At 40.4% G+C, this 23,256-nt stretch overlaps 1 protein-coding gene across 6 annotated transcripts in view; it reads left to right on the top strand.

Moving 5' to 3' along the window:
* The window catches only part of scn1lab (sodium channel, voltage-gated, type I like, alpha b), a 45,514-nt gene that overhangs the window by 4,818 nt on the left and 17,440 nt on the right, over positions 1-23,256 (top strand). For 2 of the 6 annotated variants that reach the window (XM_004066661.5, XM_078942984.1), the window contains exons 2-17: positions 1,805-2,118; positions 3,980-4,098; positions 4,223-4,312; positions 6,207-6,335; positions 7,048-7,139; positions 9,558-9,815; positions 11,062-11,125; positions 12,261-12,402; positions 12,485-12,691; positions 14,762-15,040; positions 16,962-17,303; positions 17,554-17,686; positions 17,830-18,068; positions 18,154-18,327; positions 19,163-19,519; positions 20,068-20,589. In XM_004066661.5, coding sequence (XP_004066709.1) covers positions 1,858-2,118; positions 3,980-4,098; positions 4,223-4,312; positions 6,207-6,335; positions 7,048-7,139; positions 9,558-9,815; positions 11,062-11,125; positions 12,261-12,402; positions 12,485-12,691; positions 14,762-15,040; positions 16,962-17,303; positions 17,554-17,686; positions 17,830-18,068; positions 18,154-18,327; positions 19,163-19,519; positions 20,068-20,589 — 3,408 coding nt within the window. In that variant the 5' untranslated portion in view covers positions 1,805-1,857. Of the gene's footprint in view, positions 1-1,804; positions 2,119-3,979; positions 4,099-4,222; positions 4,313-6,206; positions 6,336-6,766; positions 6,859-7,047; positions 7,140-9,557; positions 9,816-11,061; positions 11,126-12,260; positions 12,403-12,484; positions 12,692-14,761; positions 15,041-16,961; positions 17,304-17,553; positions 17,687-17,829; positions 18,069-18,153; positions 18,328-19,162; positions 19,520-20,067; positions 20,590-23,256 lie in introns of those variants that run through there. The other 4 variants (XM_078942992.1, XM_011484196.4, XM_011484188.4 and 1 more) reach the window with 4 other exon arrangements.

The following is a 23,256-nucleotide window of genomic DNA, read 5'->3' as shown; positions in this document are numbered from 1 at the left end:
CAGCCTTTGTTTGTATTCAAATCTATCCATTTCTTATTGCCAACTACACCAGAAGATCCATACATTTACCTTTGAGTACTGAGCAGCAACACCTGAGAAACTAGGGTCAAGGGGCTTGCTCAAGGGCACGTCAAAAGGGTAAAAAGGATGGGGCAGACCCGGCTCTTTCAGTACCCTGTACCTGGCGGTTACTCTTGCTTTGTTTGGTGAGGCTTAGCTGTAAAGCTACTTTCATATTGAAGGGGTGTCCAGTTTTAAGTCAATGTACCCTGCGGCAGGATGGTCTAGCGTCAGGCGTCAGCGTGTTATGGGCATTGCGTCGCGATGCTTCCAGAGTTTAAAATGTGAACTTTTGGCAAAGAATTCGCATCGCATCAACCAATCAAGAACTCTGATTAGGTAGTGTCGCATTAATGATGTGAACAATGGGTGGAGTCTAAAACAAATATGGAGAATCTGATAGTTCTTTTCCTGAACTTTACAAAAATGTTTTCTTCTTTGCATCAAGACAATAATAAAAAGATCATATTTTTTCCCGTTGGACTAAAAGTGTCTAGTTTATAAATCCATTTTTGGACTATCATTGAGAAGCGAATTTGACGTGCCTTAAAAGAAATGATGCAGGCACAGCATAATAGTTACAATTGCGTCCATTGATTCAGGTTCAGCAAATGGAAAATCTAATGAGGGAAAATTGGGGATGAAAGATGCTCAGATCCTCTAAGTTGATGTACTATTTGAAGACAAACCTTGACCAATAAGTAGGAACTACTGACAGTAACCCAAGTATGAGACTGTAAATGCAAACAGCTGAGAGTACCTACTCCCATCTGGTGAAAGTATGTGAGATAATCCACTAAGGACTGGCTGGAAAAAGACTGTCTTTTATCCTCTTTCAAATGGTCTTGGTGCTCCTGGAAGAGCTGATGAAAGTGGTTAAGACTGATGTCTACGCAGACTGTTGACCCTTAAGCTAGTGTGATCCTGGGCATGTGACGTGAATTCAAGGTCGCGCTAAACTCAAGTTCTTGAACCCGGGGTGTTCACACTGGACAAGCAGGGAGGGGATAGTTCTTTCCTTCTTGTCCTGCTGTGATGTGCGCCACCTAAAGGTGGAAGAGACTTGGTTGAAAACGTCAAAGCGGTGCAAACCTTGTGAATCTTGCTCCAGGCTTTTTCTTTCACAGTTTTATTACGATATATGAAAGATTTGTGCTAACAGAATTTTGGCTGGGCACAAACTGCAATTTACTAACTTCTGTAAATTGACGATGAGGTCATCCATACATCACTACCAAATCCGAGCCCCTCATTGAGCAAAATTTGACCTGGTTTAAATTTGAATGCGCGTTCAATGGCCATGCGTTATAGAGGCTATCATAGAGCCTGAAAATGCTAGTAAAAACTTGCCATGCGACACGTGAATTCAAGAGTTGTGGACACGGAAGCTTGAAATGCGCACGTACACGCTTTTTTATATACCGTTCATTCGAAGTGGCCGCTTGATTGAGCATTTGCGAGGCCAGGGTTAATGTAGCTTCAGAGTCAGTTTCCGTTGGCGTCACTTAGTGAGATCAAGAGGTTTTGACAAATTCCAACTCTCAAAACTGTCCCTAATACAGCCACAATGGATTTTTTTAAGTCTACGTTTGCATCAATAAATCCAGAGAAGCTAGTTACACATGCCTCTTCCATTAGGATTGTAGGGAAATCAAACAATCTACAGAGATCTTATTGTCCTCTGGGGAAAGGCTATTTTCAGGCCCAGAGTTCTGATTTCCATCTTTTTATCCTCTTGCTGCAGCTCCCCTCCCCAGCTGAGCCCCTCGCTGCCCTCTGACGGAGCAGGATGACAAGATGGCACAGCTGCTTGTACCGCCCGGACCTGACAGCTTCCGTCCCTTCGTCCCCGAGTCGCTGGCCGCCATCGAGAGGCGCATCGCCGAGGAGAAGGCCAAGAGACCACGGACGGAGCGCGACAGCGACGATGAAAACGGGCCCAGGCCCAACAGCGACCTGGAGGCGGGGAAATCCCTGCCCTTCATCTACGGGGACATCCCTCCGCACATGGTGTCAACCCCGCTGGAGGACATTGACCCCTTTTACAGCAATCAGAAGGTGTGTGTGGAATTCACCTTTTATTAAGCCGGGATGAGGCCCCGATGGTGCTGGCATTTCACCATCACTACCCATCACTACTATCTATTTCTAAATCTATCTGTAAATTCAATCACAGAGCTGCACTTTCATGTACCATTTCAAAAGCTAATTTAATTACCTGAAAAAGCTTTTAAGGAGAGCGCATGAAACCTTACCTGGAACACCGACACCATGGGTTTAAAAAAAACCTGATTTCATTATAATCTCATGTATGTAAGAACAACAAAGGGCTTTAACCACAAATGAAAGCAGAACCATCAGTTTATGCTGTAACAAAACCAAGTAGAGTTCATTTTTGAGGACCCACTCCAATGAAAATGGGGTTTCTAACATGTTCTTGTGGCATTTTCTTATAATAAAGAAATTTAAGCTATGTCATAGAAAACAACACAGGAACAGCATCATAATTATTGAAAGACCACTGGGAATATTTAGAATTTAGATCAAACGATGATCGAAGAGGAACTTAAGTTATATCCAAAATACAAGTCTAGGTTCTGAACCTAAAGGTTTTGTGTGGCTGCAGTGCTAGAAGGAGAAAGAAAAAGACCAATCTGCAATCAACACTATTGATCTGAAGAACAGTAGGAGCACCAAGGAGCTATCAACGCTTGTATAACACTAGACGACAAGAACAATGAATGTCCACCAATTCAAAGAGAAAAATTGCCCTTTAAAGAATAAATATTGGCCTGCGTTAGTGTTGGTTCCTGTATTCCTGTTTGTGTTTTGAAAATGTCCCAACAAAATCAAAGGCCACACACAAAAGTGGATGGATTATACCTGCCTTAAAATGTGTCAGAAACTTCTTTACACTTGCTTTGATTGCTGGAAATAAACCATTTCAAATCAAAACACTAAATTCCATGAAAGCTATTCCGACTGATTTGATCAACCCCGTTTAAGTTGGCGTGTGTCACCTATTGCTAGTTTTTTGTTTTGTTTTAAAAGATGTTAGTTCTGAGTGTAACAAGGCTCCAATCTGATAATTTAGTGACTTTGTTTCAATTTTTATCAGATTGACAGTGCTTGTCTTTTAAGAAAGCAACTAGCCAACCCGCTTTAGCATGAATCACGTTATTCTTAATCTCCCTAACTAGCAGCGTCTGCTGCTAGTCCCTCGCACATCCCAAAGCTCCCACAGCACAGACACCTGAATGGACCATGGGTTTTAGGGGGCCAGTCACAGACCATCTGTCCCAAACCTCTATTATCACACATCTTCTCTGCTCCATTTGGTCCAATATTTACAGAAGATGTCATTGAAACCAACAAACGGAGTCATTTTTTTCTTTTTTTTCTGGCATTTAATAAACAAAGATCCCATGTGGTTTAATAGGCCAATGCTCAAAAGATTTATGAGAATGAGCATTTCTATAAGAAGTTGAAAAGTATGTTTGGAGTATTTTAGTAGTTAAAATAATCCCATTCTTTATTATTGTATATAGCATGAAAAAAAACCCAGCTGTTTTATATGTAAACATTGATTCATGCCTTACCAACGCCTTCAAAAGATGCAACAAAGCCGGTTCAGCTTTGGTGCAGGAAGACTACTTAAAGTGCAGGTCAACAGAGGTGCTAAATGCTAATTTGAGCTGCTGTGCCAGCTGAACAGAGGTGTCAAAGACGTGCTGCCTTGAGCTCAACGGGCGTCATTGCTATAACAACCACAGACCTGGACTCAGACAAGCTCTGACCTTGTGGTCGCTGCTGCAGAGCACCGATGCTCTAAAAATAGTGTAACGGATTTGTGGGAAATGTTTGATTGTTCTTTTTGAGAATGAAGCATTTTGATTCGGTCTCTGTGTGTTTCTTTCAGACCTTCATAGTGTTGAATCGTGGGAAGGCGATCTTCCGTTTCAATGCCACTTCTGCCTTGTACATCCTAACTCCCTTCAACCCTCTGCGAAGGATAGCTATTAGAGTTTTGGTGCACTCATATCCTTTCAGAGTTTGAATGCATTTAGCCTGAATTATAGACCACAGAGGGTATAAGACACGCTTTATAAACAAGAATAGATTTCAAAGGGTTTCACTGCTTTCCTTGACTTGTTGTTTCTACGATGTTCAGCATATTGATCATGTTCACCATCTTGACCAACTGTGCTTTTATGACGCTAAGTTCTCCCCCGGACTGGGCCAAGAATGTAGAGTGAGTATGCAGATTTGTTTTTTTTCTGTCAAATAATCCTTAACAGTTTAACATCTGAGCTGTTGCCGGTGATGGCAAAATGACACTCGCGCTTTGACCTACCGTAGTACTTCAAACATCTACGCAATAAATGTAATTTCAACAGATTCTGGTGCGGAAAAAAAGTGACTTTGCGGTGTTATGCAACACTTTTCGTTAGTAAAGTGAAGCTTTAGTAGCGTTAATAGTAATAGTAGCACCTTGTAGCGTTTACCGTTAGTAGCATTAGTAGCGTTTAGCATTGATAAAGTATCCACGAAAAGCTGCTTTTCTTAACGTCAGCTGGTTTATGTTGACTGATAAACACTTTTCTACAGTAATGTGTTACATATCAGCACAAAGCTGCGTTTCTTCTCTTCAGAATCTGTTGAAATTGCGTTGTGCAACGATTGAGGAGTTACGGTAATTCAAAGGGCGTGTTAAGCTACCGTGTTGAAGGGTTAAAGCGAAGGAAGGACTTTTTCAAACATGAAGTCATGAGGGTTTGGTCAGAAAAAGTGACTGGAAAATCTATACACTAAAGGTGTGGTCATGTGATCGGTTGGTTCCCATAAAGCCAAAATGAAACCAGTTCTTATGTTTTATTGTTGCTGCTACTATGTCCAGATGTGACCTCAGTAAACACTAGTCTTTAGAAGAAAAGCAATTTTGTAGATTTGTTGAAAAATGCAGAACAACAAGTCCTCTTGCTGTTTGAGGCTCCTCTAATACCAAGAGTTTGCAGAGCCAATGCACTTCCCAGTGTAACCACTAGGGGTGTTGTTGGAAAATCCATCACTTTAATGTGAAATAAACCGACCTTCTTTCTTCCAATCTTCCTCAGGTCATGTGGGTAGGTAGAGTAGGCCTGTGCAGAGTTACTTCTACAAACGTTATGGTTTTATTTTATGTTTAAGATTGTGTTACAAGCCTCCTAGTGGTTACTTTGGGAATTGACCTATTTCATTCCCTTTTTACAAATGCACTTCAACTCAGACGTTAGAGGGCTTAAAACAATAAAGAGAGTTTGAGCTTCGGTTATGTTTTGAATCCCTCTAACTGTTTTCTGGTTGACTTCTAGCCTCATTAAACCCTTCGTCATCATACTTTAATGTTAGTGCAAAAGTCACGTTTCAGATGTTTCCGATATGTTGAAAGCAACAACATTAAAACTCGGGTTTTGGCTACAAAATTTACTTTTATTGTTTGATCTAAATATTGAACAGCTCTGTTGCTGGGCAGCCTGCGGAGGTGGAGTCATGGTATGGGGTTAATCAGGGTTTCATAGATTTTCTACAAAAGCACAATCAATTTTGAAGTAGCACAGATGTTTTCTTGTTGAGCATGGATGATACAGGATTTCCACATATAAAGTAAACAATAAGACAAAAAACAAACTATGCAACAAAACCTGGTAGTACCAGATGGCTGAAATAGGACGTGTGTATCTCATTCAGAAAACTGAACATAAAAGATAGAGTGTATTGTTTTAACAGTTGTGGCTTCTCCTTGTCATAAGGAGAAGTTAAATTTAACTTTTTACGTGTCCTAAAACTACGGATAATAAGCATGAGGGATTAGATGTGAGTGTTGATGCCTCAGAAATGTAATATCATTCCATGAGCTCTCACTACTCAGCAATAAAAGCAGGCACTGGTAAAATGAACCCTGCCTGGGTTTCTTCAAACCCAGAAGGAGAAAAAAGTTTAACAAATATTTGGAAATAAAGGAACAATCCAGTCAAGCAAAGGAGATTTCTGGTGTTGCCATCAAGGCAGAGATTCGGATAAAAGAGATGCTGTGATTGCATCATTGCAAAGTCGATATTTCGCCCAGCAGGTCCTCTCATTTCCTGTGTCTCTAACCTTGTTTGCAGGTACACATTCACAGGGATTTACACCTTCGAGTCCCTTATAAAGATCCTTGCCAGGGGCTTTTGTCTGGGGAAGTTCACGTTCCTGCAGGACCCTTGGAACTGGCTGGATTTCAGTGTTATTCTCATGGCGTAAGTATCCTGCAAAGCGCGCTGCACTGAACCACAGATAAAGCATTAATCGCAACCGCCCTTACGGGTGGATACGGGCTGTAGGCAGACAAACAAATGGGCAAACCCGTTTGATGGCCTGCATTTTAGGAAATCCCACTGCAAGTCGGAGGAGGAAGGGAAGGGAGTATTCTGAAGTATGTTTTAAGAGCATTTCTGGAAGTTTGAACTGTTTTCTACTGTAATGGAAGTTTAACCCTCCCTCCAAAGCACTGAGTACCTTAACCTATTTTTGCTTTACGCCTCAAAGACTTAACGTCACCTGCAGCGTCTGCGGGTTTTTCTGTAACAATGACTTCATATTCTTGTGTAAGAGCCTCCTCTCCGTTCTGATGGCTGTGTGAGAGGCGGATGTCCAATGCTTTGTAGTAACTGTGCATTTAATCCTGCAGGTATATAACAGAGTTTGTAAACCTAGGCAATGTTTCAGCTCTGCGCACATTCAGAGTATTGCGAGCTTTGAAAACTATCTCAGTAATTCCAGGTAAGGCCACCGCGCCTGCTGCACTCCTGCCATCTGTCCTCTGTGCGTGACTGTTTGCCGTTCCCTCCTTCCCTTCCCGTCCCATGACCCTCCTCTTCGTCTCGTCACGTGTGTGCGTGCCTGGTTCGTGTGTGCGTGCGCGTGTCCTCCCCCTCTTTCCCGCCTCCCCCTCACTCCTTTCCCTTACAGATATGTCACAGAGTTTGTGGACCTGGGCAATGTCTCAGCACTGCGAACCTTCAGGGTTCTGCGAGCTCTGAAAACAATATCAGTCATCCCAGGTGAGAGATCCATCAGGGCCTGTAGGAGAATTGGAATGCTAACAGCTAACTGGCATTTCACTAATGCTACGTTCACTGGGCTAGGAAAACGCGCATTCGAGGGACCATTTCCAATGAAAAGTCTATGTATAAATGCACATATACGCATTTCAGGCTTCTCTCGCTTTCACACGCAAGTTTTGAAGTCCATTTTCGGCCTCTACATACAAAACGCATGGCCATTGAATGCAAGGATGAACCAGTTGGACGTTGACCAATCAGGGACTTGGGTTTGGTAGGGATCTATGCGTAGCGTCCTTTTCAAAATATGGAAGTTCTAACCGTTTCAAAATTGATCACGAAGAAGAAATTAATCAGAAAGGATTTGACGCCAAGTCTTTCATATATCGGGATAGGCTGCAAAAGATTTGCAAGATTTGCACCAAGCCTCTTCCAACTAAGTACATGTGCTAGTATCGGGTAGTAACAGTCCAGGGTGAACACAAAGTGTTGAAAGTGCGTTCAAGAATGCCCGTTTGGCACATTCTTGAATGTGTATCACATGCCCGATGTGTACGTAGCATAACATTCAAATGCTCCCCACGCTGCCGCCTGCCCCCTTTACAGCCCATCTCACTGTAGCTTAGCCTGACGACGCTTGTCGCTGCCCCCTCATGCTGCCTTCGCCCCGAAGGCCAGTAAAAGCTGGAATCTGGCTCCAATCTGCAGAGATTGACAGAATTCTGGGCTTTTAGATGCTATCCTCTAAGGCAGAATTCTTTTTTGGCTGAAACCTATTCTTGCCTTGCGAACCTCACGGGTAGATTTTGTGCACTATTCGCTTTGTTTTTATTTCCTTTTTTTGCATGAGAAATTGCAAAAGCCGTCTTGTGGCGAGCTCTTTGGTGTGTGAGACTCCTCCCTGCCTTGTGGTTTTGTGCATGTTGTGTTCAATGTTGTGTGTCTCCTATGGGAATATGTACAGGGCGGTGGGTTCAGATGATATGAAAATTCACAGCAACCATTCACACCAGCTAGAAGTGATTGAAAACTAGCAAAATTTGAATGTTCAGACACTGTGTTAAATGTCAGATGCTAATCTCACAAGTAAAAAAAAAACATTCATTTTACAAAATGCATCACAGATTGTTATGTTTACATGAAAAGGTTATAAAAAGTTATGTGAATTTTTCATATTTTGTTAAAAACATGTTTTTTTCACTAGCTTTGGATTTAAAACTCAGAAGTTATCACCTGGTAGACGTTGTTTGTGATACTTAGCCATGAAATCATCATAACACAAACTGCAACTTTTAGTTAAAAAAGAAAAATCGAACTAATTGAACTGTATGTTTACCATAATTGGAAAAAAAATTACAAATATAAAAAGTGCCTTTAAACTGTTATGTTTCCAACTGGCCATATTAGTTTTGTCATCTCTTGATGTTAGTCTGACTGTCAAAGCTACAGTGACCCTGACGTGTAAATTACATCAACAAATCGCAATGCAAAAAAATATTCAAGCTCACAATGACAATTACAAAAGAAAAACAATTAAAAATAAAAAAAGATTTAATTTTAAAAATCCCAAAAAAATTCCCAAAAATTAAAATTAAAAAAAAGAAATGTTTTGGAAAAATTTGGTAAAATTAAAATGTTAAAAAAGGCATAAAATAAGAAGATATTTTTCATTGTAATTTGTTTATGTACCGGTAATTTGCACTTTAGGACCACCGAAAAAGCTAAAAGCCTAAAAGAGCTTTTTTAAAAAAAAAATTATTTTGCAATCTGATTCAAACTTAATGTCAGAATCAAAATACCTATAAAAGATTTTAAGATTTTGAGGAAATCCCTGTATGTCAGGACACAACTTTAAATCAGAGGTAAGTTGTGAGAGACCAAATGTAAAAATGATTTAAGAAAGATGCTTAGGCTTGACAGAATAAAGGAAATCTTTAAAACAGTCCTGGATTGAATAAATTACATGTGAAATTGAGCAAAAATACTGGATTGCTCCGCCCACCTAAAATGAACTTCCTCCTGAAAGGTTTGCACACATCTTCCATTTTTCTCTTACTGTAAAAAAATAGAAGTTTCAGAGTTTTGCAAATCAAATCAATCCTTATCTATATCAAATTTTTCTTAAGTGGTACACCAAAACCAAAAAATAAATAAATGTGTAAAATGAATGACATTTTCCAGGTATCCAAAGGCTAAATGATTGACAGTCAGGAAAAATGACATGTTTTCTGCAGAATCCATGTCTAGTAGTGGTTGTATCAGTTTGGTTCCCGTATGATGAGAGAGTCTGATCATCATACAGCAACATGACTACCTGCTACTGTGAACTTTTATTGGCACAGGCTGTACTTAACAGACAGTAAGCACTACCCAATGTTCCACTCCCCCCCCCCCCCCCCCCCACTCACCCTTTGATAGGGTTGAAGACCATCGTTGGAGCTCTGATCCAGTCTGTGAAGAAGCTGTCAGACGTGATGATTCTCACCGTGTTCTGCCTCAGCGTCTTCGCCCTGATCGGCCTGCAGCTCTTTATGGGCAACCTGAGGCAGAAGTGTGTGCGCAGGCCCACTAACGCCACCAACAGCAGCGCCAACTTAAACGACACCATGTACTACAACGGCAGCTTCAACATGGAGAACTCCACCTTCAACTGGACGGAGTACATCAACGATGAAAGTAAGAGGCGTGAAATCATAGTCGGGGTAAACCTGGGTCAAGTTACTCATATGTTAACTATTCCACGCAGACAGGATATGGGTTGTTGCATTCGAGTGAAGTCAGATGTTATTTCTGTTGATACTCAGAGAGGGAAATGCCTCCGAACAGAGGCTGCCTGCTGGGAAAATGGGGCAAATGTGTCGCGTAATCGCTTCAGCAACAAAGCGTTCTTCTTTTAACCCTTAGCTCAACCTCATCATTCCCTTGCAGCCCATCTGTAGGGCATAAGCACCCTCAAGTGTGAGAGAAGCATGAGTCACTGAACGCCAAGAGCATAAACACTGGCAACAAGATGGGGGGAGAAAAGCCTAGAAAAGCGTCACTGTTATCCTGAAGCTCTGAGAGTCTAGCTGCCCTTGCTGGTGCCAATGCGTCATAAATGACCTTGTCCAAGACTAGGACTCGCCATTCACAGTTATTGAAAACTTTAAGCTCAAGAGACAGATGGTAGGTATGGTTACCTATTGGTGTAGGTAACCATACCTACACTACCCTGGTGGCGATTTTTTGTTATCATCATTTATGATGACGACAACATATCACCAAACCTTGGCTTTTGTTAAGAAAATAGTAATAAATTAACTGTTTAGACCATTGTTGTAAAACAACCGCTGATGACATTCTATGTAAGCTAAATGTATGAGGGTCATTTATTCCTCAAAAGCCAATCAGTTACCACGTCTAAATACATTTTCCAAACCAACCTATCCCCGATTGGAATCAAGGGGACGCTGGAGCCTACCCAGCCACTGTTGGGCAAAAGGGAGGTAAACTCTGGATAGTCTGCCAGTTTACTGCATTGTTCAGGGAGGTTCTATGACACGGAACATTTATTTCAATTGTTTCAAACTGTTTTAAAAACTAAAACATGAAAACTTACAACAGCTCAAAATGCTTCACCATTGCTTCCTGTTGATACTATGAATAGTTTTTTTTTATTTTTTACAAAGTTTTTATATGCATTAATAAAGCTTAGTTGGAGACAACATTACATTTTTCAAACCCTTACTCTTCGAATTCTTGTAGAGATCACTACTATAAAGGAGATTAGATTAGCCTTTAACACATACTCATTCTGTGCACCAATTTGTATTCTGATAGGCAGAGACATTAACTTTGCCAATCTCTAACAAATAAGAAGCATCAACAAGATCCAAATCATTCCTGTCCTGAATGTTTATCCATCTATCTCTCCTCCTTTCAGGTAATTACTATTACCTCCCTGGCCGAAGGGATGCTTTACTCTGTGGAAATGGCAGTGGTGCAGGGTAAGGCCTGACATGCTTTATTTATATGTCCAATTAAAAGAACTGCAACGCTGAGCATACGCAATTAGTGTCGGGACGCATCACCAAGCTAAGGCACAATAGAAACCATGTGGACTGTCTTTTCTATAGCTGTAATTTGATGTGATTTTCCTTTCAAATAGGCTTTCCCCACTGAATTCGTGTGGGAGAAATTTGATTTTGTCGATAATTAAAACCTAATTTGAAAGATTCCACTTCCATTTAGGCACCTTTCTTGGGCTTACGCAACTATGCACAAGGTGTAGTACTGCTAATTACAAAATGTGAAAGAAAAATGTGACCTTAACGGTGGAAAACACTTCTAAAGGACATATTTATTCACTGAAGCATCTTATTCTGTCTTCTTCAGACATCCTGAAGTGGCTCTTTCACTGCACTTCAGATTATTGTTCTGTTAAAGGATCATTTTTTGTTGGGGTTTTTCATATCTTTTAAAATGTTCTTGAAATGGTTTTGAAATTAGAGGATTTTAGGGATAGATCTCTTATTTGTAGCCAAAAATAATAGCCCCTCCACTACTTTCCTTTATAGCTTCTCTGAGATGTGTAATATGACTCCATGTGGGCCAACATCCATGTGGGAAACAGACAAAGCTTGTGGTTATGTTGGTTTGTGTAGACTTTAACTTCATTGCTGTCAATATATTTCTCTGATGTAACTTCCTTTAACTCCTACCTTTCCAAAAACTTGTGAGCCAAAATTGGGAGAAGCTCATTCAGGTCATTTTGGTGCACTTTGGTTAAAAATATCTCAAAAAACATTCACAAGATATTGCCCTTCTTAAGTTATCTTGGTAATGAAATTGTAACTTTTTTCTTCTACAAAGTTGGGCATTTTTACAATAAAATAATTTGTGATTGTCTCGATTTTGTAATAAGCCACCAGGTGGTTACATGGGAAATTTCACTGGCTCCACTAACTTCCCAAAATTCTACAAGTAGCCCTTCCACATGATCCATACTTTCTTAGTTTTTTACAATGCCAGTGCCTGCAACTGCCTGAAGCTGGTCAAGTCTGAGATGATGTTGTACTTTGATGTCTGTGTGTTTTTGTGTCATTGTCAAGCCCTAAGTGTTATTTTTTGTTTTATTTAAAGACTTTGTCCAGAAGGCTTTGACTGCATCAAAGGGGGTCGTAATCCAGACTATGGCTACACGAGTTTCGACACCTTCAGCTGGGCTTTTCTCTCCCTTTTCCGGCTAATGACCCAAGACTTCTGGGAAAACCTCTACCAACAGGTTGGTACACCACTGCGCAGACTTTATTTTACCATCGCCTTGACCTAAACCTAAAAACCTTCTCCTGGTTGGCTTTGGACAGACTTTACGAGCAGCGGGGAAGCCCTACATGATTTTCTTTGTACTGGTGATATTCCTGGGCTCTTTCTACCTTGTCAACCTGATTCTGGCTGTGGTAGCCATGGCTTACGACGAACAAAACCAGGCGACCATTGAGGAGGCTCAGCAGAAGGAGGAGGAGTTTCAGGCCATGCTGGAGCAGCTGAAGAGGCAGCAGGAAGAGGCGCAGGCAAGACATTTGTCTTTGTTTATATTTGGTGCTGAACCTCAAGGGATTTTATGGCAGACAATATCCCCCCTTCCCATTATCCATCTGTTTACACTCTGTCCTGCTAGTTTACAAATCCTCACTACCCCAACCTAACATTGGCAGTTCAGCAAAGGTAGCGAGCAATATCAGAGCTATCCAGCCGCACAGTTTTGAGCTAGATGCCAACTCAGATGAGAAAAAAAAAAGTCCAAGGATATATTTGTCTGAATGTAGTGGGGCAGGTGGCTTGTGGATTGCTATATTAGTTTTTACATCCCAAATACCATCTCTTTCCAACTGCATTTTTTTTTCAAATGTTCCTGATTCACAACTATTATAGTACAGACATACTCAGAAATGCAGTTTTGAGCTTATTTTTATCTATATGCACTCACTGGCCACTTTATTAGGTCTACCTTGCTAGTGCCGAGTTGGACACATTTTGCCTTCAGAACTGCCTTAGTTCTTGGTAGCATCGATTCAATAAGTTACTGGAAATATTGACATGATAGCATCACGCAGTTGGCTACAGATTTGTTGACTGAACATCCATGATGTCAATCTCCCGTTCCACCATATCCCAAAGGTTTTCTATTGGGTTGAGATCTGGTGACTGTGGAGGCCATTTGAGGAAATGTTGAAGAAACTCTGAGACGAGTCTGAGATGATTTCACCTTCATGACATGCCAGGTTATACTGTTGGGAGTAGCCATCAAAAGATGGGTATACTGTGGTCATAAAGTAATGGACATGGTCAGCATGGTCAGCAACAACTCTCAGGTAGACTGTGGCATTGCAACCATGCTGAACTGGTATTAAGGGACCTTAAAGCCTCGTTTCCACTGAGCGTTATGGAGTCCAGTCCGGTATTTTGAGCGTTTCCATTATAAAATGGACCCATAAAGCCAGACCGAACTGTACTCTTTTTGGATGACCGTTAGTTGTAGGTCCATAGAAAAACTGAACGGACCAGTTAGGGCGGAGCTACTGTTGAAACCCGTTGATTGGCTGAACCTCAGTATGACAAAAGAAAGCTCCAAGAAAGTGGCTGTATTTCACTTTGCCGCCTGCAATCTTATCTCAAACAACATTAAATAATTTGTATATACAGAGTAACAAAAGCTAAGCAGAAATAAATGAGCTGCTGGATAACCTCCATTTTTGCTGGTTGCGCCAGATTGTCTTGCCTAAATGCAATGAGTTGCTGCCATGTGATTGGCTGATTAAAAATTTGCGTTAACGAGCAGTTGGACAGGTGTGCCTAATAAAATGGCTGGAGTGGGTCTTTAGAGAACTATTTTAGTCCAAAACATTTTTTTAAATCTAAATTGAACTTCACCTCACAACTTATCTTTATCCCTGAAGCTATATTTCTTTCTTTGTGGGGTTCCTGTGTTATATTTTTGTAGAAAATGTAACTTTTTAAACTGCTAAAACCTTTTTCTGTGTGTGTTGTATGTGTTGCTATGGTGGTGAATAATACCAAATGCAAAAATGGCACAAAATTAAAAACAAAAAAGGCTAGATTGAGGCCAATGTTTGTTTGTGTTTAAAGGTATTTGCTATAGCAAAAATTGCAGAAAGAAACTGCTTTTGAAACTGACATTTTCCTTTTATTCGCTCTTGCTCTTCTGCTGCTTTATTCCATTGCTTTATCAGTCTTATTAGGATTATGCACATTCAGATATGCATGAGAGACTCCTAAATCTTTAGATCGACATGCTATATAGTGTGTACCTTTAGATAGGGAAAAAAATAACTGATTTTTCATAATGTAAAATGTGTTTCGTGGTTACATTTTTAGCTCGATCTGCTGATTTGCAGTTGTATTATGTTTACATCATCCTCACAGAGAGCTATAAAAGCTTCAAAAGTGCTTTGTTTTGGATGAACACACTCAGGGGTTCATTTTTAGGTGTCTGAGGCTGATTTGGCTGCCAAGGCTCTTTCTCTTTCCCTCTGTCCTCCACGTCGTTCGGTGAGAAAGCCCTCTGAGACAGGCAACGAGGTCGCCATGACAACCGTGTCTGTTCTCCAATTGGCTGGCAGGTTGCCGCGGCAGCAGCCACCGAGAGCGGCGAGTACAGCGGTAGAGGGGACCCCACCTCCGAGTCCTCCTCGGGGACGTCAAAGCTGAGCTCCAAGAGTGCCAAGGAGCGCCGCAACAGGCGGAAGAAGAGGAAGCAGAGGGAGGAGGAGGAGGAGAGGGAGGGCCGCGACAAGTTCCACAAGTCAAAGTCTGAGGACAGCATCAAGAGGTCCACCTTCCGCTTCTCCATTGATGCCAACAGGCTGTCTTATGAGAAAAGATGCTCATCCCCAAACCAGGTACATTAGTGTAAACACCAAGTTTGCTTTGGAATCAAGCAGGTCACATAAATAACTCAAACCTAGCAAAAGAAAAAACTCATTTTCGTGGGTTTGTTTACAAGCTTTCCCACATGTAAAAATCTCTGTTGTTTAGCAAAACAGTCATGACATTAGCAGGTCCTCACCCTGGTTTATTAAAAGAAACAGGCATAGATGCCCAATCATAAGTTATTACAGAAATATAAATACATGAATTATTATCAAGCAGAGTTTTATAAAAACAACAGCCTTTTCTGGGATAATATGGCTCTCCAATCATTTTTTATATCTTTTAAAAGTGTTTCCTGTGGTCTTTTAATCAGGATTATTTTGTTTTTTGCCAAAAATCATGACCTTGTGTGGTTTTCTAGGATATAGTTTCAGCAGAGTGACAGTAATTTATTAGAAATTCACTTCTGAGGTGTGGGTACAGTAATCCTGCCCCCATTTCCCATCATTCGTCTGTTTACACTCTCTCCTGCTAGCTTGCAGTCCGTCACAACCCCAAACTAACATTATCAGTGCAACTAAAATGGTGAGCAATATTGGAGCTATCTAGCTATACAGTTCTGAGTCAGATCATGGCTCAAATGAGGAAAACAAAGATGTGCATGGATGCATGAATGCATGTTTAATTTTCTCAAACACCAAAAACAAATTTTTGTTGTCATTAATTACTCACTGTAGACACAGAAAATCAAAAAAATGTTATTGTCAGTAAGTGACTAAATTTTGTTTTACACCTGAAAAATTGATGATCTTTGTATCTGAAGTCATGAAAATGAATCAGAGGTCATTGCTCAAAACCTCAATGTGGTTGAATCAGTGAACAAAGTAAAATATGGAACGCCCATAAAACATTTTAATTTACCCAATGCTGAAAAACCTGGCTCTCAGATTCTTAAATGGTTGATGTGAGGAATGTTACCTTGATTCTCACTGGTTCTTCATAAACACAAGGGTGCCGAAAAATGACCAACACAAACCAGCCTTGTGGCTAACAGTCAAATTGTGGTTGCCAGTGGGCAGCAGCACTGAGCGTGTGCAAACACTGGACTTCCTGGAAAAAGCCTGCACAGGACATGCAAAACTACATGCGGCATTGCAAATAAAACCAAACCAAATACTGCTGCAGAAAAGCTCATCAGAAGCTTTGCAGATCACAGCATCTTCATTCTCTTTAGATCCATTATAAAATCATAAATGTGTGTTTTTAATTAGCAGCATTTGTGGAAATTTGATTTTATTAACTAACTGTTTTTTATAGTGAATTTATGTTGCCAGATTTAAAAGTGATAATGCCAAAACTTCAGTTTTATCATTAAATGCATTTATCTTTTAATATTCCTAGATGCTAGACATTAGAATTGCTTCTAATCTAGATCCCTGCTAGGGATCAATGAAGTTTTTATTCTAACTTCTAACAGATTATTCAAAAAATGCTTGACTGATATGGAAGACCTAGAGTTACCCTACTAGTTGTGGAAGTATTTTTTACAAATATTCACTAATTCCAACAAGGTTCCTAATATAGATCCTTGTGGTACCCATCAAGTCAGTTGGTAGTAATCTATTAAGGTTGAAAAAAACAGTTTAGTTTTCACAGGTCATCTGTTGAATATATAGAGAAATACTAAAAATAGTTGATATGAACGTCTCATAGTTAACCTACAATTTGTGGAAGTATTTTACAAATATTTACTAATTCCAACAACAAAGTTCCTAATATGGATCCTTGTGGTACCCCACAAGTCAGTTGGTAGAACGAGTTATTATAGTTCTAGAATCTATGGTCCCAGTAGTTTAAGTATATCTTTGCTTCAGTTTTTGATGTGAATTCTTCACTAATAGTTTACACAAACGGCCTGTTTGGCCCCTAATTTTTAACTCTGTTTTTCAGTCACTACTAAGTGTCCGTGGCTCCATCTTCTCACCTCGGAGGAACAGTCGGGCCAGCCTCTTCAGCTTCCGTGGAAGAGCGCGGGATATGGGCTCAGAGAACGACTTCGCAGACGACGAGCACAGCACGTTCGAGGAAGGCGACAGTCGTCGGGGCTCCTTGTTCTTGCCACGCCGCACCGAACGCCGTTGCAGTGTTGTCAGCCAGACCAGCCTCGGGGCACCGCGGATCATGTTACCTGCCAACGGCAAGATGCACTGCACCGTAGACTGCAACGGGGTGGTGTCACTGGTCGGCGGAACGTCTGTCACAACTTCTCCTGTAGGTCTTCTGCAACCTGAGGTGACATAACTGTTTTGTGCTTTGTATTTTTATTTTTTTATTTCTATGGTAACAAAAAACTAAAAAATTGTATCTGATAATTCTTTAATTTGCTACTTTCAGAGGTTTAAGGGGATTTTTTAAAACTATTTTCATTCTCAACAAGTAAATTCCTTTATTTCCTAGAGGTCTCCAGTAAAATAAAACAGTCTATATTAGGTAAACATTAGACAACAGCTTCTGTAATTTATTTTAAATTCTTTTTCCCTAGGGGACAACAACAGATACAGAATTGAAAAAGCGAAGATCAGGTTTTCATCAGCCGTCTATGGACTATTTAAACGAACCTGGAGCCCGACAGAGAGCCTTGAGCGTGGCTAGCATCCTTACTAACACCATGGAAGGTGTGGTGACCTCGGAATACAATTTTTTTTCATTTCCTTATTATTGTTATGCTTTTAACCTTTTAAAGTTTCATAAAGCCATTATAAAAAGGAGTACTGGGATTGTAAAACTGGATTTAAAGGAGCTGTATCTTCTCTTTCAGAGCTGGAGGAGTCGAGACAGAAATGCCCACCTTGCTGGTATAGATTTGCAAACAAGTGTCTGATCTGGGATTGCTGTCCTGCATGGTTAAAGATCAAGGAGGTGGTCAGCACGGTGGTCATGGACCCATTTGTGGATCTGACCATCACAATTTGCATTGTCCTCAACACCCTGTTCATGGCGATGGAGCATTACCCCATGACCAATGAGTTTGACAATGTGCTGTCAGTCGGAAACCTGGCAAGTGCTCACAGTGCCCTGCTAAACATTAGAATGCAGCTCTTACAGTATTTTTGGCTACAGTTGTGCTCTTCCTCTTCCACAGGTGTTCACTGGCATCTTCACAGCAGAGATGTGCCTCAAAATTATTGCTCTGGATCCTTACTACTACTTCCAGCAGGGCTGGAACATCTTCGATGGCATTATTGTCAGCCTCAGTCTTATGGAATTGGGCTTGGCAAATGTAGAAGGCCTGTCAGTGCTCAGGTCCTTTCGATTGGTAAATATCTACCTTAAAAAGCTCGTAATTTTTCTCATCTTTAGCAACGACTACTCAAAATACAAGCACTTCAGTAATTTTATCATGGTAGTTTTCTCTGTACATATGACATGAAGGTAAGCAATAGAAATGTTATCACCATGTTGACATTTAACTGGGTAAACATGGCTTTTTTTTAGTAAAACAGACAGATTGTTTTTTTTAGTCAAATACACTAGTATTACTAGCAATAGCTGGACCACACAAGAGGTCCAGGTATTACTATTAAGACTATTGTCCCCCCAACCCAAACCACCGGATAAGCAGTAGATGATAGATAGATGGATACTCAAATTCCAGCAACTCAGTAGCAATTCACAAATGTAAATTACAAACGTAGTTGATCTTTTTGAGATTTTGGAGACAACCGATTTTCAAGAGCTTTCATAGATCAATGAGACACAATCTTTTGGTTTGGAAAAATGCTTTTGGGAACCCCCAAAAAATGTTGAACTACGTTTTTTGTAAGGACATACATAAAAAGCAGTAACTCTTTGCTTGTTGTCAAACATCAAGAATGGAAGGTGATGGTTAAGACTTCCATCATCATTTATGGCAAAACCAAAGGTGATAATTTAATTTTGTTGTAAGTCACCCACTTTCAAACAATGAGTTGACAAAGAAGGTATATGCATACCAAAATATTCTAGAGTCAAAGGAGAAAGCACCTGTTTTCTCTGACCATTACCATCAAATTCTTCCTCACACTAAATCAATTGATCATGTTATAGTACTTTTTGTGTTTTATGGTTTGGTTAAATGACCCTTTGACCTGGTTTTGTTTTTCTCTAAACAGCTAAGGGTTTTCAAGCTGGCCAAGTCATGGCCCACTCTGAACATGCTCATCAAGATCATCGGAAACTCTGTTGGCGCTCTGGGCAACCTGACTCTCGTCTTGGCTATAATTGTGTTCATCTTTGCTGTGGTGGGCATGCAACTGTTTGGCAAGAGCTACAAAGAGTTCAAATGCAAAATATCCCAAGACTGCGAGCTTCCGCGCTGGCACATGCACGACTTCTTCCACTCCTTTCTCATTGTGTTCCGGGTGCTGTGTGGAGAGTGGATAGAGACAATGTGGGACTGCATGGAGGTGGCTGGACAGACGATGTGTCTGATCGTCTTCATGATGGTCATGGTCATTGGAAACCTTGTGGTAGGATATTAATCTTGTTTCTTCATGTATAAACTATCCACTGAAACAATGTGTAAGGGGGCTCTATTGCTTGATATCCTTATCTAAAAAACAAGAGAACTCAGGAATTATCCCTAAAAAAGCAATGACTTATATAATGTTTTCCATGCAACAAGAATTTTAGGTCTAGAGGTTCACTTTGGTGTTGAGCCATTACACGTTTTTCACATCATTACAAGTCTTTACTTGGCAGCATGTTGTTGTGTATTTTTAGATGAGGTGCCAAATACAGTTTTCTTTGTTTGAAAAGATGGTAAAGATTTTGCAGCTGCCAAAAGCAGACAAAAGAATTAGACAGTGTATCTATCAGATGAAACAAGCCACCAGTTATTCACCGTAACTAGTTCTAAATTAAATAGGTTGTAGTCTCAAAAATGAACTATTAAGATAATGGCAACTACTTGGGATGATGTTTCTTTTTGTAAGGGAATTGAATTATTCATCAAGTTTTCACAAAAATCAAGTTCCAAAGGTTCTGAAGTTTCCTGCTTAATGTGTTGTTCTCTTAGGTTCTGAACCTGTTCTTGGCTCTCCTCCTGAGCTCATTCAGTGCTGATAACCTGGCTGCAACAGACGAGGACAGTGAGATGAACAACCTGCAGATCGCTGTAGGCCGCATTCAGAGGGGAATTGCGTTTGTCAAAAAAAAGGTGCGGCAGTTGCTGCGGAGCCTGTGTTTTTGTGGCGGTGGTAAAGGCTCGGGCTTGGTGGAGGAGAGCAAACCTCTGGATGAGCTGCACAGCAACGGCAAAGGCAACTGCATTTCTAACCACACCTCACTAGAGATCACCAAAGACGGGACTGGAGTGTACATGATGGAAGGGAATGGGAGGCCAGGAGGAGGCCTGGTGGTTAGTGTTGGTGGGGACACTCCTGGGAAGTACCCAGTGGAGGAATGTGACTACATGTCCTTCATTCACAACCCAAGCCTCACGGTCACTGTGCCGATCGCAGTGGGCGAGTCAGACTTTGAGAACTTAAATACAGAGGATTTCAGCAGCGACTCATCTGATGTGGAGGGCAGCAAAGAGGTAAGATGAATTGCGATTTATGTACACTTGGTTATCCTTCTCATATGCGTTTTTGATCAACACCCAACACAAATCGGTGTGTATGTAACGAGGCTCGCAAAGATTGGCCTTTTCAGACAGTCGATCAGATTGAAAAGAACCTTCCTGCTGAGTCATTTGTACTTGAATCACGCTGTGCTTTTGAAGGAATATTCTTTTTTTTTTTCTTTTTCTCAGCTCTAAAGCTGTTGGCAGGAGAAAAAAAGCCATGATGCATTGTGACTCAGATCTGCTTTTGTCTCCAACAGGTTTATATTCTGTGTTTCCATTAGTATATATTGTTAAGTCTGCTAGATCATGTACACCTAAGCAGTTGACTTGTCGGAAATATCCATTATTTAATATAAAAGATTAGCAGATTTACTGAAAATGGTTTTGTAGTGAAAGTTTTAAATTCCCCCTTCCTATTTAAAGTAACATTCATGATAATTTAAGGAACTTGGTGTGTTTTCAGAGTTTCAAATACCAGTTTACAATCAAATTTGGAACATTAAGCTGTTTTTTGTTTTAAAAAATTATTTGTGTTACAAACTCCCACATGTTCTTATTTGACCCAATCAAGGCCATCCATTCCCAAATAATAATGTGATGTGTAGCTTCACTGTTATGCTATACAGTATTCCCCTCCTATTTGCGGGAGTTAAGGACCAAAGACACCTGCAAATATGCCGGATACAGGAATTCAGAGAATCTTAACATAAAGAGTTTTTTTTTTTGTTCAAAGCAATTGACTGTACCGTAGCGTACTTTACAACGCACATTACGAGTGTCTCTCTGTCTCTTAAAGCCAGGAGCCCATGCTTCATCCTTCATCAGTTAAGTGCGAGAGGGCATCTTCTTCCAGTAGAGGCCTGTTACAGCCATCATTCATTGATCAGGATAGTAATCTCTGCGATTATCTTTCTCGGCGTATCACAATATTTTCCGGCCACTTCTAAGTCATTTCTCCATGGAGGAGCACAAACTTTGGTTATAGCGATTCAGGAACTGGTGATAATAGCTGGGAAAATCCCTTAGCAGCCAGCAAGAACGTCAACAGGCCAGCGTGCTCTTCGTCTCCGCTCCCCTCCTCTCCCGGATGCAAAAATCTTATTCAAGAGTCTTGAGCTGAGTTTTTGTGTTTGACCAGAGGACCAATACGTGAAACCGGAAATAGTGAAACGCGAATACGCTGGGAAACACTGTAGTGCTTTAGCCACGGTTAGCTAGTTCACAAGACGGAAACTATTAGTGATGTTTCAACATTCTAAGCAAAGGCACTTAAAACTACAATAATGAACTCCACATGCTAGTATTACCATGCTACATCAAGAGACAACAACAACAAAATACTCAAATCCTCCAAAAATCCTCAAAATTGGAGTGGGTCTTTAAATAAAAACACTGTCAAACCCTCATTTGCATATATTACTGTATGCTGCCTCAGCAAATGCTTGGTGTGCAGTTTGGTGTTGTCAGTCTAACAGAGCATTCCATGGTGACATCAACCTGCCACCGTGGGTGTGGTGCCAATTCCCTCTGATTCAAAACAACCCAGGAGACTATTTCTGGCCCTAACACCACATTCTCTATATATGGATAATGCTCTGCTCCTCTCTCGTCACTGCTGATCTTTACTCTTAAAAAACCAGGGGTTGGTGAATAAGACTTTTGTCATGTAGTTTGATGTCATAAAATGTTAGAATAAATGTTTGTTGTATGTTGTTTGCCATTTTTAGGGTTTATTCATTTTTCTTTTCAAAAATAATCTAAGAGTTAAGTCGTTCTGTGAGGCTAACTAGTCTCCCCGATTGTGACGTGAATTTAGGTCAGGTTGCCTTTGTAGTGTGTGACTTACTTTGTTTAACCCCCCCATTTGTATTGCAGCTGTTTCACAGGCGCTCTCAAGGTTTTCAGTAAGAATTGTAAGATCACTTTATTGAACCATAGCACTAAACATGAGGACTGCCTTTGCCATTTACAGATTACAACATATTTTTTCCTCATACCTCCAACGGATTGCCCATTTTTCGTTTTTTGCCTGGTCTGTCCACCCTCTTTGCTTTATACCATTCCCTTTACCCTATGCAGTACCACAGTCCAATGCTGTAACCCAATAGTTTTTCCTTAATTCCTTTTTTCCCTTTCATAATTTACCCCCAAGCATCAGGCTGTATTGCAGATACAAACCATTAGGAATGACCAACACCATTGTTTTTTTCCCCCATTGAAAGACAAACTCATCCAACATGGTCTTTCCTTTTGAATCCATTGCTTGGTTTTTGAATGGTTTTGATTTACATCAAACATTCCCCAAAGCTTGAGAGTAAAAAAAGATAAAGATCGAGGAGGTGAAGGAAAATACAAAAACAAAAGAAGGAATGGAGGAATGAATTTTGCTACAGTTTGCCAAAATTCATTTGTCTTGTTCATAGCCCATGCACATGAAAAACTTGGTCATATTTTTTGTGTTACTAGTGGAATGATGAAAGATTTTTTTGCATTGAATCTAAGGTGATTACTTTAACGCATGAATGGATAAATGTTGATTTTTGCAGGGTTGCAAAACAGATAACACGTATTAAATTAGCAAAGTGAAAATCATTAACAAGTAATTGTTTTACTTTGACCCTGTTGAAGCGTTACAGA

Source organism: Oryzias latipes, chromosome 2 (genome assembly GCF_053564925.1).
Source record: "Oryzias latipes strain Hd-rR chromosome 2, Olatipes_Hd-rR_3.1".
NCBI lineage: Eukaryota > Metazoa > Chordata > Actinopteri > Beloniformes > Adrianichthyidae > Oryzias > Oryzias latipes.
This window is presented reverse-complemented; position numbering and strand designations above follow the sequence as displayed.